Here is a 10,779-nt window from a genome sequence, read left to right on the forward strand (position 1 = left end):
TCAGTTGGCCACCACCCTCTCGGCACATTTTTCTTTAAAAAAAAAAAATGTTCTTATTGATTTCAGAGAGGCAGGGAGAGGGAGAGAGAAACATCGATGATGAGAGAGAATCTTGGATCCACTGCCTCCTGCAGGCCGCGACTGGGGATGGAGCCCACAGCCCGAGCCTGGGCCCTGACCGGAATCGGCCCGTGACCTCCTGGTTCACAGGCTGACGCTCAGCCCCTGAGCCGCACAGGGCGGGCATGTTTCTCTTTAATGCGGCTTCTGGGAGAGGGGCCGCCTCTCCATGGCCCGCTGGTGGCTGGCAGAGGGCAGTCTTGGAGGCCGGCAGCGGGTGGGCGGGCTCTCTGGGCTCCTGCACCCTTAGTTTGGGGGGACGGTGGCATTTCCCACGGCAGCACCTGCCATTTCGAGGTGTCCTGATTCCCGGGCCTGTTGCACAGGCCCCCGGCCCCCCCAGCCCCCCCAGCCCCCCAGGCTCTGTTCTGAGAGGTCATCCAGGGTGGGAGCTGGGCCTGCACACGCCTCAGGGCTCTGCCCCACACACGGCTCCCGTTCGAGAGCCGGGGCGAGCGGCCAGCTGTGCACGGGGACCAAGTGTTCCCACATCAGTCACGTGGCTCTGGGACTGGGAGGAGCGCCCAGACCCCTGCCCCTCCCGCCCCGCCTTCCATCGCAGCCGGACTCAGCCGCAGCCTCTCCAGGCCGTGCTGCGCTGGCGCTGGTTTGACACCCAGAGCACAGGCCCCTCAGACCTGGGCCCAGACCTCCCCGCCCCCAGCACACCTGTCCCATCACTGGGCAGGTGACCACAGGTGATGGTGAGGACAAGTGGGGAAGTGACACCGGAGCCTCTGAAACCTCCCGCCAGGCCTGGACCCCGGCCCCCCCTCCCCTCCCCTCCCCTCCCCTCCCCTCCCCTCCCCTCCTCTCACTCACCTGGGTGGTGCTCCCCCAGCCCCTGCAGCCCCTCGGGCGGGTGCACACACACGTTGTTCTTGGAGTAGATGATCTCCCCGTCCAGGAGGGAGGGGGGCCCGCCGGCCCCCGGGGCGAGGGTCAGGAGGTCCGAGGCTCTGGAGGAGGCCCGGCGGAGGAGGCGGCCCAGAGACATGGCCGGGGGGTGTTCCCATCCTCCGCTCACGGGGGCCCCGGCGGGCGCGTCCACACCTACCTGGGGGGGAGATGCATGGGGTCAAGGTGCCGCACCCGGCAGGTGTCCCTGGGCTGCGGCCTGCCTCATGCCCGCCAGCCCCAAACGGATGCTGCTTCACTCCTGAGCGGGTCCTGGCAGCCCAGGCCAGGCAGCGGTCTCCGCCCGGCACTGCCGCTGGGGCTGGGCCAGCCTGGGCCCTGCAGGATGGAGCACATCCTTGCCCCCCCACCCCTGCCCCTCCTCACCGAGCAGCACAACCGGAAATGTCTCCAGACATCGCAAATGTGCAAATGTCCCCTGGGTGGGACACCTGCCCCGCCCCCCCCCCCGGCTTAGCCACTGGCTGGACACCTGGGCAGGGCCGCTCCTCCCCCACATCCCCCCAGGCCCACCTCCCGGGAGCCTCCCTGGCGACTCCAGGCCGTGGGGTCTGCCCATCTGTTCTTATTTGATTTTACTGCAGGGCACGTGGCATCCCTGGCCTATGAGGTCCGGGTGTGTGACCTGGTGACCCAGCATCTGTGTACCTTACAGTGCGATCGCCACACTGCGTCCCGTAGCCACCTGCCACCCCACCTGCCACCCCGCCAAGTCAGCGCGTCCCCGTCACTGAGTGAGGGGAGGGCCCTGAGCAGACCTTTATCCTCCCAGGGGAGTTCCAGCCCCTGCCCCACCCCCGCCACCTGGGCAGCAGGACAGCCCCGCCCGCCCGCCCGGCTCCAGCCCTGGGGGGGGGGGGTGTCCTGGGGAGACTGCACCTGAGGAAGTCAGCCTCCGATATACAATTCTCACCTATTTGTTTATTTCTTTTGTGTGTGTGTTTTAAACATGTTCTTATTGATTTCAGAGAGGAAGGGAGGAGTAAGAGAGAGATAGAAACATCAGTGATGAGAGCGACTCATGGATCGGCTGCCTCCTGCACGCCCCCTACTGGGGATGGAGCCCGAAACCCAGGCATGTGCTCTGACCTGGAATGGAACCATGACCTCCTGCTTCCCGGGTCAAAGCTCAACCACTGAGCCACACCGGCCGGGCCTCACCTATGGTTTAAATGCACTTGTTTGCTGGGGAGCCTCCTCCACTAAATTGAACCTGGTTCCCAGTCCTGGGTCTCTTCAGAAGTGGAGATTCCTGGACCTAGTTTTTAAAGCTATTTTTCAAAAAGTTATGAAATGTGCTAGAAGTATAAAAACGACCCCACATCCCTGAAATCACACAATCCAGAAATGCCTGTGTGCTTCCTCCTCCCTTCCAGGCCTTTCCTACAAAGCAAACAACAGTGAGGATCGACCAGCCCTACGCACAGCACCCAGCGGGTTCCGGAAGGCACCGGCCTGGCCAGAGGTGTGGATCTGTGCCCATCTGATCACAGAAAGCGGTTTTCTCATGACCCATTCATTTGAAGAGGGTGTCCTGCGTGTGTCAGACACGAGTCCGTGCTGGGACCTGCTGGCTGCTGTGCCTGCCTGTGTTGTTGCTGGGGCGCTGGCGTGTTGTTGATCTGTGAGAACTCTTTATATAGCAAAGACCTTGACCCTCTGCTGCGGCAGCTGCAGGTGTCGCCCTAATCGTTGTTTGCCCTTTACATGTATCATCTATTTGAGGAACTTAAAATTCTCTGAGTCAAACTGATGGTAACTTTCCCTAAGTTTCTTTTGCACTTTATATATCACCTTCCCAAACCAAAGAGCCGCCATCCTTGGCTTCTATGTCATCATCTCACTCTTCAATGAACACTTCTGCTATTCCCAAAGTCCTCATTCAACGCGAACCTGGAAAGGCCTCCGTGGTAACTGGAGTCTGATCAGCAGAGAGGAAGGCGGCCCGGAGGCGGGGAGGCCAGGGGAGGGGTGAGGGTGGTGGACGAGGATGAGGAAATGAGGAATGAGGAGGGCCTGCACCTGGCACCGCACCCCCACTTCTGATACCCCACCTCCCTGACTCATTCCCCCCCCCCCACCAGTGGCTGCTACAGCTGCAGGCACCTCGCCTTTCCTCGCCCCTCTGCAGGCATGCCTGCCTCCACGGAGGGATGGGGTGGGAGAGCCCTGCCCTTGAGGGTCAAGACCAGGAAGCTTGCCCAGCAGGCCGGTGTGGCTCAGGGGTTGAGCATCGACCTATGAACCAGGAGGTCACGGTTCGATTCCCAGTTAGGGCACATCCCCAGTAGGGGGCGTGCAGGAGGCAGCCGATCCATGATTCTCTCTCATCATTGATGTTTCTCTCTCTCTTTCCCTCTTTGAAATCAATAAAAATAAATTAAAAAAAAAAAAGAGCAGGAAGCTTGCACCCAAAAAGGCCAATGAGGCTGGACTCCTGAGGATGGACAGCGGGAAGTGGGCAGAGAGCTGGAGGTGGGTGAGGGCGCCAGAGGGCAGCTGCCAGGCGGTGTGGCCCAGCAAAGCCTGCAGCCTGACGGGAGGTCTCCCTGCTGTCCCTGAATCCACCTTTAGTGGCTCTCGCTCGCCCCCAGCAGAGCGGTTTCCGACCTTAGGGACCAGGGATCCTATGGGTCGGCAGGAGCAAGGATACACATCCCCACCCGATAGACCAGAAAGCTGTGCGCCCAGGCACCGAACGCAGAGCAAGTTCAACAGCAGGCCCCTCCCGGCTGGGTCTTCCTTCTCCTCGCACAGGAGCAGAGTAGGGGGGAGGGCAGTCTCGCACCACCTTCAAAGCCGCCAGCTGCGACCTTAAGACACACAATCAGCAAACGCTCCAGGGGGGCCGGGACGCCCGCAGCCAGCAAGCCGACCTGCCGCCCCCACCTCTCGCCACAGAATCAACTGAAATCAAAATAGCAGCTGGGGGTGCTCAGAGCGCTTTGTAACATGTAACAAGTCCCCTCCCCCCCGAGAGTGACAGCCATGACCACGCACTTGCCTCCAATGTGTTCGCTTAATGTTTTTAAATGTATATAGTATATGCATTTTTTAAAATGCATTTTTATTGACTTCAGAAAGGGAGAAGGGGAGAGATAGAAACGTCAATGATGAGAAGGAATCATGGATCGGCTGCCTCCTGCACGCCTCCCACCGGGGACAGAGCCTGCAACCTGGGCCTGTGCCCTGAGCAGGAATCGAATCTGTGCCCACTGAGCCACACCAGCCAGGGCTGCCACTTCATGTTTTCATTGTAAAATGGCTGTGCTGTCCCAGCATCGCTGATTTCAGATCATAAGTGTCTGAATCTAAGGCATCTCTCTCTCTCTCTCTCTCTCTCTCTCCCTCTCTCCCTCTCTCTCTCCAGCCCCCAAACCTGTCTGTACATTGGAGTCGCCTGAGTGTGAAGAGAAGGGCTTCAAAAATCACCCCCAGAATGAGCTGCCTCTCAAGCTCCCTTGTGATGTGCCCCCAGAACGCCACCTGCAGTCTCTGTTGGCGGAAAGAATAACAATGCCAGCCGCGTTGGCGCAGAGGAGGGGCACGGGCGGGGGTGTGCAAACCCACGACAAGCAGGTAATGATTTAAAAGGTATAAAGCTCCGTGGTTGAGCGTCGACCTATGACCTAGGAACCAGGAGGTCACGGTTGGATTCCCCGTCAGGGCACAGGCGCAGGTGGCGGGCTCTGTCCCCGGTGGGGGGTGTGCAGGAGGCAGCCGATCAGTGATTCCCTCTCATCACTGACGTTTCTCTCTCTCCCTCTCCCTTCCTCTCGGAAGCCAATAAACACATGTACTGTTTAAAGGCATAAAGGAACAGTGCCCTGCAGGTTCGGAGCCACGGCGGGCAGTGGCGTCCAGCTGAGCCCTGGGCAGCCGGGAGCAGCAGGCAGGGCGGTCCGCACAGCAGGCTGTTGTGCAATAGCAAGGAGGGCGCAGCTGGGCCTCCTCTCGGAACACACACTCACACACACACACGCACGTGCACACATGCGTGCGCACATGCACACACGTGTGCACACGCGCACACACATGCACACACGGCCCCGAAGCTCCCCCTCTCTGCAGACTCCCCACCGGGGGGCCCTCTCCGCTCACGGGTTCTCGGCCACATGCTGAGCCTGTGGGCCCGGGGGAGGGGTCGGGAGGCGGGTGGAGTCCGAGAGGAGAGCGGGTGGGAGCCGGGGGGCTGCGGGGCTGCTGTCGCCTCACGCGCCCCTCCACCACTCGGCTCGGCGGGAGGCAGCCGAGGCTTTGCATGTGGGTGTGAGGCCCCGACATCCACTACCCAAGCCCGGCCCCCAAGGCTTGGCGTTGACACGGAGGCGAGAACCCCCTGGACAGGGCACGGCCTCGAAGAGCCAGAGGATCGGCCGCTGGGAAAGCGCGCCCCGAGAACGCCCCTCCCCGCGCACCGGGCACTGCGGCCGCCAGCTCGGCGCGGACCCAGCAGGAGGTCACACCCCCGGGTCTGGGACCGGAGGGCCGCCCGAGGCCCCTGTGCGGGGTGGGGGCGCCCATCCACAGGAAGCTCCCCCGGGGGCCCCGAGTCAGCCTGCTCTCCCGCCCCCCCCACCCCCCACCCCCCACCCCCCACCCCCCACCCCCGTCACTCCTGCCCCCGCCCCGTCCCCTCCGCGCCTCTCCAGCTCCAGCTCAGTGCGCGAACCTCAGTTCCACCCGCAACTGTAACCCTCCGCCATGTAACCCGCCCAGCCCGGTCCCGGGAGAGTGCGTGGGCGTGACCGTGACCGTGACCGTGGGCAGCGTGGCCGTGGCGTGGGCAGCGTGGGCTGACTGTCACTCGGGGAGGTTTCCGTTCTCCCCGCCACTGGCCGGCAGAGCCCACGCCAGCCGCCGCCCCGGCCCCTGAGCATGTGGCGAGGCCCCCGCCCGGGACCAGGAGGGCCCAGCCTGGCCCAGCCCCACGGACCGGACCGTGGGAGCAGCCGCGGGGCGGGAGAGCTGGCTCCCCGCGCAGCTGGTCCTGGCCGCCCTCCGCCCGGCCGGTTTCCTGTCCTGGAAGGAGGAGCCCATAAGCTCCCAGCAGGAGACAGACAGGCGCTGAGGCCACGGTCTCTTCCGGAGCCTTCCCAGGGGGAGCGGAGTCAGGGCAGCCCTGGCCGCGGGAGCCCCGACTTCTCTGGGCCGCGCCCTGCCTCGGCCGCCGGGTCAGGAGCTGGGACGCCGGGGTCAGAGGGCAGACATGGTCCCGGCCCCGCGTGGAGCCGGCAGCTCCCACCCACACGACGGACGCCGCCCACCCATCCCGCCGGCTGCCGGCTGCGGTGGGAGGTGGGGAGGCAATGCGGGGGGTGGGGGGGCACTGGACACTCGGGGACGTGTGGTGGGAAGCCCACAGGTGACGTTCCCCTGGCCTGTCCGCATCAGGCATGTGGCCGGCAGGAACCGGTTCATCTGCTTTGCCCTCCAAGGCCAATCAACAAAGCGGATAAGGTGATGCCACGTTAAACACGAGCCAGGGACACGCAAACAGGACCCGTCCCTCCCACAGCACCTGCTGCCAACGCAGCCCGGGAGGCCCAGCTCCCTCTCGCTTCCCGGGACCAGGCACGGGCACCGTGGTCTCTGGGGACTATTATCCGACCACTGAATTCAGGGTCGCAAAGTGTGGAAAAGTGTGCAAGCTCGGGCACACCCAGGGCACGTGCCTCGACCGTGGCCCATCCAGGCAGAGCTCAGCGAAGACAGCCCGCCTCCGCGTCTGCAGCGGGGCGGCCCATCAGATCTCGCTCCCACCCTCCATGCACTGTGTCATTTTTTAAAAATTGATTTTAAAGAGGGGAAGGGAGACCGGACGGTGTGGTTCGGTGGTTGGGCGTCCACCTATGAACCAGGAGGTCACCGTTCACTTCCTGGTCAGGGCACAGGCCCGGGTTGCGGGCTCGCTCCCCAGTGGGGGGCGTGCAGGAGGCAGCGGATCCATGATTCTCTCTCATCATGGATGTTTCTATCTCCCTCTCCCTTCCTCTCTGAAATAAACAAAAATATATTTTTTTAAAAATAAAGAGAGGAAGGGAGAGAGAGAAACATCGATTGCTTGCCTCCTGACGTGCCCTGACTGGGGATGGAACCCGAAACTGGGTATGCGCCCTGACCGGAAATTAAAGCCGCCACCTTTGGTGTCCGGTCCAACCAGCCAAGCCATGCCGACCAGGGACCATACATCCCTTTAGACACGGGGCGGCCTCGCCCCCTGAGGCTCGAAGCGAAGGCACAACAGATGCGGGGGGTGGGGGGGTGGGGGGGGTGGGGTCTTCCGCTTGTTCCCTCGCACTGTCCCTTCCACTCCGCTTCTGCGCTCAGACCCTGAAGTCGGCCTCCGGCCGCCGCTCCTCTCCTCTCACGGTGCCTACAGAGGCCGCGCGTCACACCGATGTCAGCTACCAGGCAGCTCACCCGTGGGTGTGTTAGAGATGCAAGACCACGTGACCAAAGGTCGCTCAGGTGGCCGAGAGCATAAAAAAACCACCACTGGCCCGGCCGTGCGCTGAGCGTCAACCTATGAACCAGGAGGTCCCGGTTCCATTCCGGGTCAGGGCGCAGGCCCGGGTTGTGGGCTCCATCCTCCGTGCAGGAGGCAGCCGGTCCATGACTCTCTCATGATTGATGCTTCTACTCCCTCTCCCTTCCTCTCTGACATCACTGATATATATGGGGAGAGATTTCCTGCACATTTCCCTGGGTTTGGGGGTGAGTGCAGACTACGATGCAGTAAGTCCCCAGGAAACATACAGCTGCGTTCTGCGTCTTTAAGAGAAATGGCCTGTAACCAAACTCATTTTACCGGAGGCTACTGATTTAAACCAGAGTTAAGTTCCCACAGTGTCTAATCAGTGTTACAGTGAAGCCAGGGGAATGCAGCAAGGTGACTGCTGGGGCCGCGGGACCGGGAACAATGGGGACCAATAGAGCCGCCTCCGCTGCCAGCGCGCCACCCCCCCCACCCCCCACCCCCAGCCTTACGGGGAACTGAGCACTAATCTCACAGAAGAGGGTTCAGGCTGGTGAACAAGATCTGGGTCTCTCAGCAGGGGTGGGGCAGACGAGGTGAAATCTGGGTTGAAGATTTGTGTTGCCAGGCAACCTGTTTGCCCCCTTCCTGGAACAGCCAGCAGGGACACCCCCCCCCCCCAAGTTACAAAGATGAGTGTAAATAACCCTAAATGGTGAATTCCACCCGAGGGACTGTGGTACAAAGCATCAAACAGCAAAACCAACATGTTTCTGCCCATCCAGTTACCAGTGAAAAATCCAAGAAATGGCCATTCATAATAATAACAACAATAATAATAAATAGCAACAAGCCCTTAGCACCCGCCAGGTGCTAGATAATCCTTGCAATAGGCCTCCGAGGCAGGTGGTATTATCCACTTCACAGACAGAGGAATGAAGGCCCAAGGAGCTGTCAGCTCCGTGCACGGGGCTGGTGCCGAACCCAGCAGTCTGCTTTGGGGGCCCGCGCTCGTAACCACAGCACGCACGCCCAGACCCCAGCACAGGCCAGCGCGGGTGGGGGCGGGTTGTGCGAACCCCAGGCTCTCTCTCCAGTGAACGGCCCCTAAGGGTGACATGGGATTGGTCCCCAGCCCTTTCCATTCTAATGAACCACCTGGCAGAGTGAACCACGCTGTCTCCTCTGAGCAAGGGGCCAGGGAGGGCGAACGCGTGAATGATGGGGGCCAGTTACAAGAGGGGAGGCGCCGGGGGTTTTTGGAGCTGGAGCCTCCCGCACCCAAGGCCCCGAGTCCGGTCACTCCGAGCTGCATGAGCTTGGGAAGCCTCAGTGTCCCCGTCTGTGAAGTGGGCACAACGCCCGCCCTGCGTTTCCGGGCTGGTTCTGTGGGTGAAGTGAACTCATGCATGGATACCAGCAGCTATTTACACAACCACCTCATGGCGGGGGGATTTACCAATTCCACCCAAGAGAACGTCCTTTCGCCATATTCTGAGGCCCTGCTTACGATAAACACCCAGCAGCCAACAGGTAATGAACTTCGGCTGCTGTGAAGAGGCATCCGCGTGGGGATACCTTTCCTTTGCAAAAGCTGTCCCGGTGTGACGCTTGCCAAGCAACGACATGCGGATGCTTCTAATGGGGGATTTCTAAGACGAACACACAGATTTTTAAAACTTCTCCACTCAGCAGATGGCGGGCCTGGAAGGGAACTCCCGACTGGCCTCTGGTGGGACTTGGATGGCGTGGCTGTGGATGGCCACACAGGACAATGCCTGCCTGGGGGGGAGGGGGCGGTAAAGAAAGATGCCCAGGGCAGGTCTCGGCCCCAGACCCTCCCCCTGCAGACGCAGGAGGCAGCCCAACAAGCCTGGTGTCTCAGGTGCAGGCGATCTAGTTGGGGTCCTGTTCTACTTCCCAAGTAGATTGCGGGAGCCACGGGATTTCAAGATCCACGGCTCCTGGTGAGGTTCCGGGTTATATTTAGCAAATCGCCTTTTTCTCTTTCTCCTTTTTTCTAGTCTCTTTTCTGTCTTTCTTTTTTTAAAGTAAAGGACAAGGGGGCTGAGCGAGCGCCTAAAGGAAGTGAGTTTCCTGACACGCGGTTCTGAGCCAGACCTCCCGCCGGGCCCCAGGAATGCTGGGGCGCGCGGTGGGGCACAGCACACTTTGGGGGGGTCTGTGTGGGCGAAGAGAGGCCCCTACAACTTCTCATTCGCGTGCTCGGACCAGCCGGCCAGACAAAGACCGCAAGTTCTCCGGGCCACGGCTGCAGACAGATGGGGACCGAGTCTCCCCGAATTAGGCCCGGGGCGCCCCGACCGCCTCAGAGGGGGTCCCCAGAACGCTCCCCGCGTGGTCCGGAGTGCCTGCGCGCCGCCCGGGCCCCGCACCTATGGAGGCTGCGGCCAGACCCTGGTCACTCCCGGCCCGCGGCTGCAGGCCCACGCGCCCCGCACGCCCACCCTGCGCCTGCCGAGGGGGCGCCGCCGGGTGTCCCGCGGGCGCTTCAAACCCGCCCCCGCAGCCCCAGGCCGGGCCCCGATACCCACCCGGGTCCCACAGCGGGGGCCGGATCCGTGCTGGCTCCGGGAGCCGCCGCCGCCGCCGCCACCGCCGCCGCTGCCAGTGAGGCGCGGCGGGGCGGGGACGCGCGACCAGGCCCGGCCCCCGGCCCGCCCTCGGCCCAACCCGGTCCCCGCCCTCGGCCCAACCCGGCTCGCCGTCCGCCCCAGGCCCGCCCCCGGCCCGGGCAGACCTGGCACTGACCCGCCACTTCCCTGGTCGCCTTCGCCCTCTGGCCCCCGCTCCCCAGCCCCGCGCCCCGCACCCAAGTGCGCGCTCGCTCTCGCCCCGGCTCTGAGCCTCTGTGGTTTCGATTGGGGTGCGAAGGGAACGGCCCCGCCGCAGGTCCTGGGCTCCCTCCCCCGCGGAGGACCCCTCCCAGGAACCCCGCAGAGGGGGCGCCGCGGCCCCAGGTCTGCAGATGGGGGGGCGGCACCAGCCCGGGTCCCGGACCCTGAAGGTGCAGCGGGTCCCGGACTCCTCACGCCCCCGCCTCCACCTGCCACCCGTGGGGCACTTAGCGGACCGGATCCCCGGTGCCCCGCGCGGTCCCCGGGGCACCGGAGCGGCCCGGCTGGGCGTACGTTGGCACGATTGTGGATTTAGGGAAACGGAGGCGGGTGGGGTGGAGCCGGGCCTGAGAAAGCGACGGAGAACCCAGATTTATGCTTTAACAGATCGACACCTTGAGGCTG

General features: G+C 62.8%; 1 protein-coding gene across 3 annotated transcripts in view; it reads right to left on the minus strand.

Moving 5' to 3' along the window:
* The window catches only part of TBC1D16 (TBC1 domain family member 16), an 82,441-nt gene extending 72,298 nt beyond the window's left edge, over positions 1 to 10,143 (minus strand). The window contains exons 1-2 of one of the 3 annotated variants that reach the window (XM_081110339.1): positions 10,072 to 10,143; positions 943 to 1,177 (exon numbers count right to left, since the gene is read on the minus strand). In XM_081110339.1, coding sequence (XP_080966465.1) covers positions 943 to 1,117 — 175 coding nt within the window. In that variant the 5' untranslated portion in view covers positions 1,118 to 1,177; positions 10,072 to 10,143. The remainder of the gene's footprint in view (positions 1 to 942; positions 1,178 to 10,071) is intronic. The other 2 variants (XM_081110340.1, XM_081110341.1) reach the window with 2 other exon arrangements.
* Positions 10,144 to 10,779: the final 636 nt, after the last annotated feature.

Source organism: Myotis nattereri (genome assembly GCF_964212035.1).
Source record: "Myotis nattereri genome assembly, chromosome: 16".
Lineage (NCBI taxonomy): Eukaryota > Metazoa > Chordata > Mammalia > Chiroptera > Vespertilionidae > Myotis > Myotis nattereri.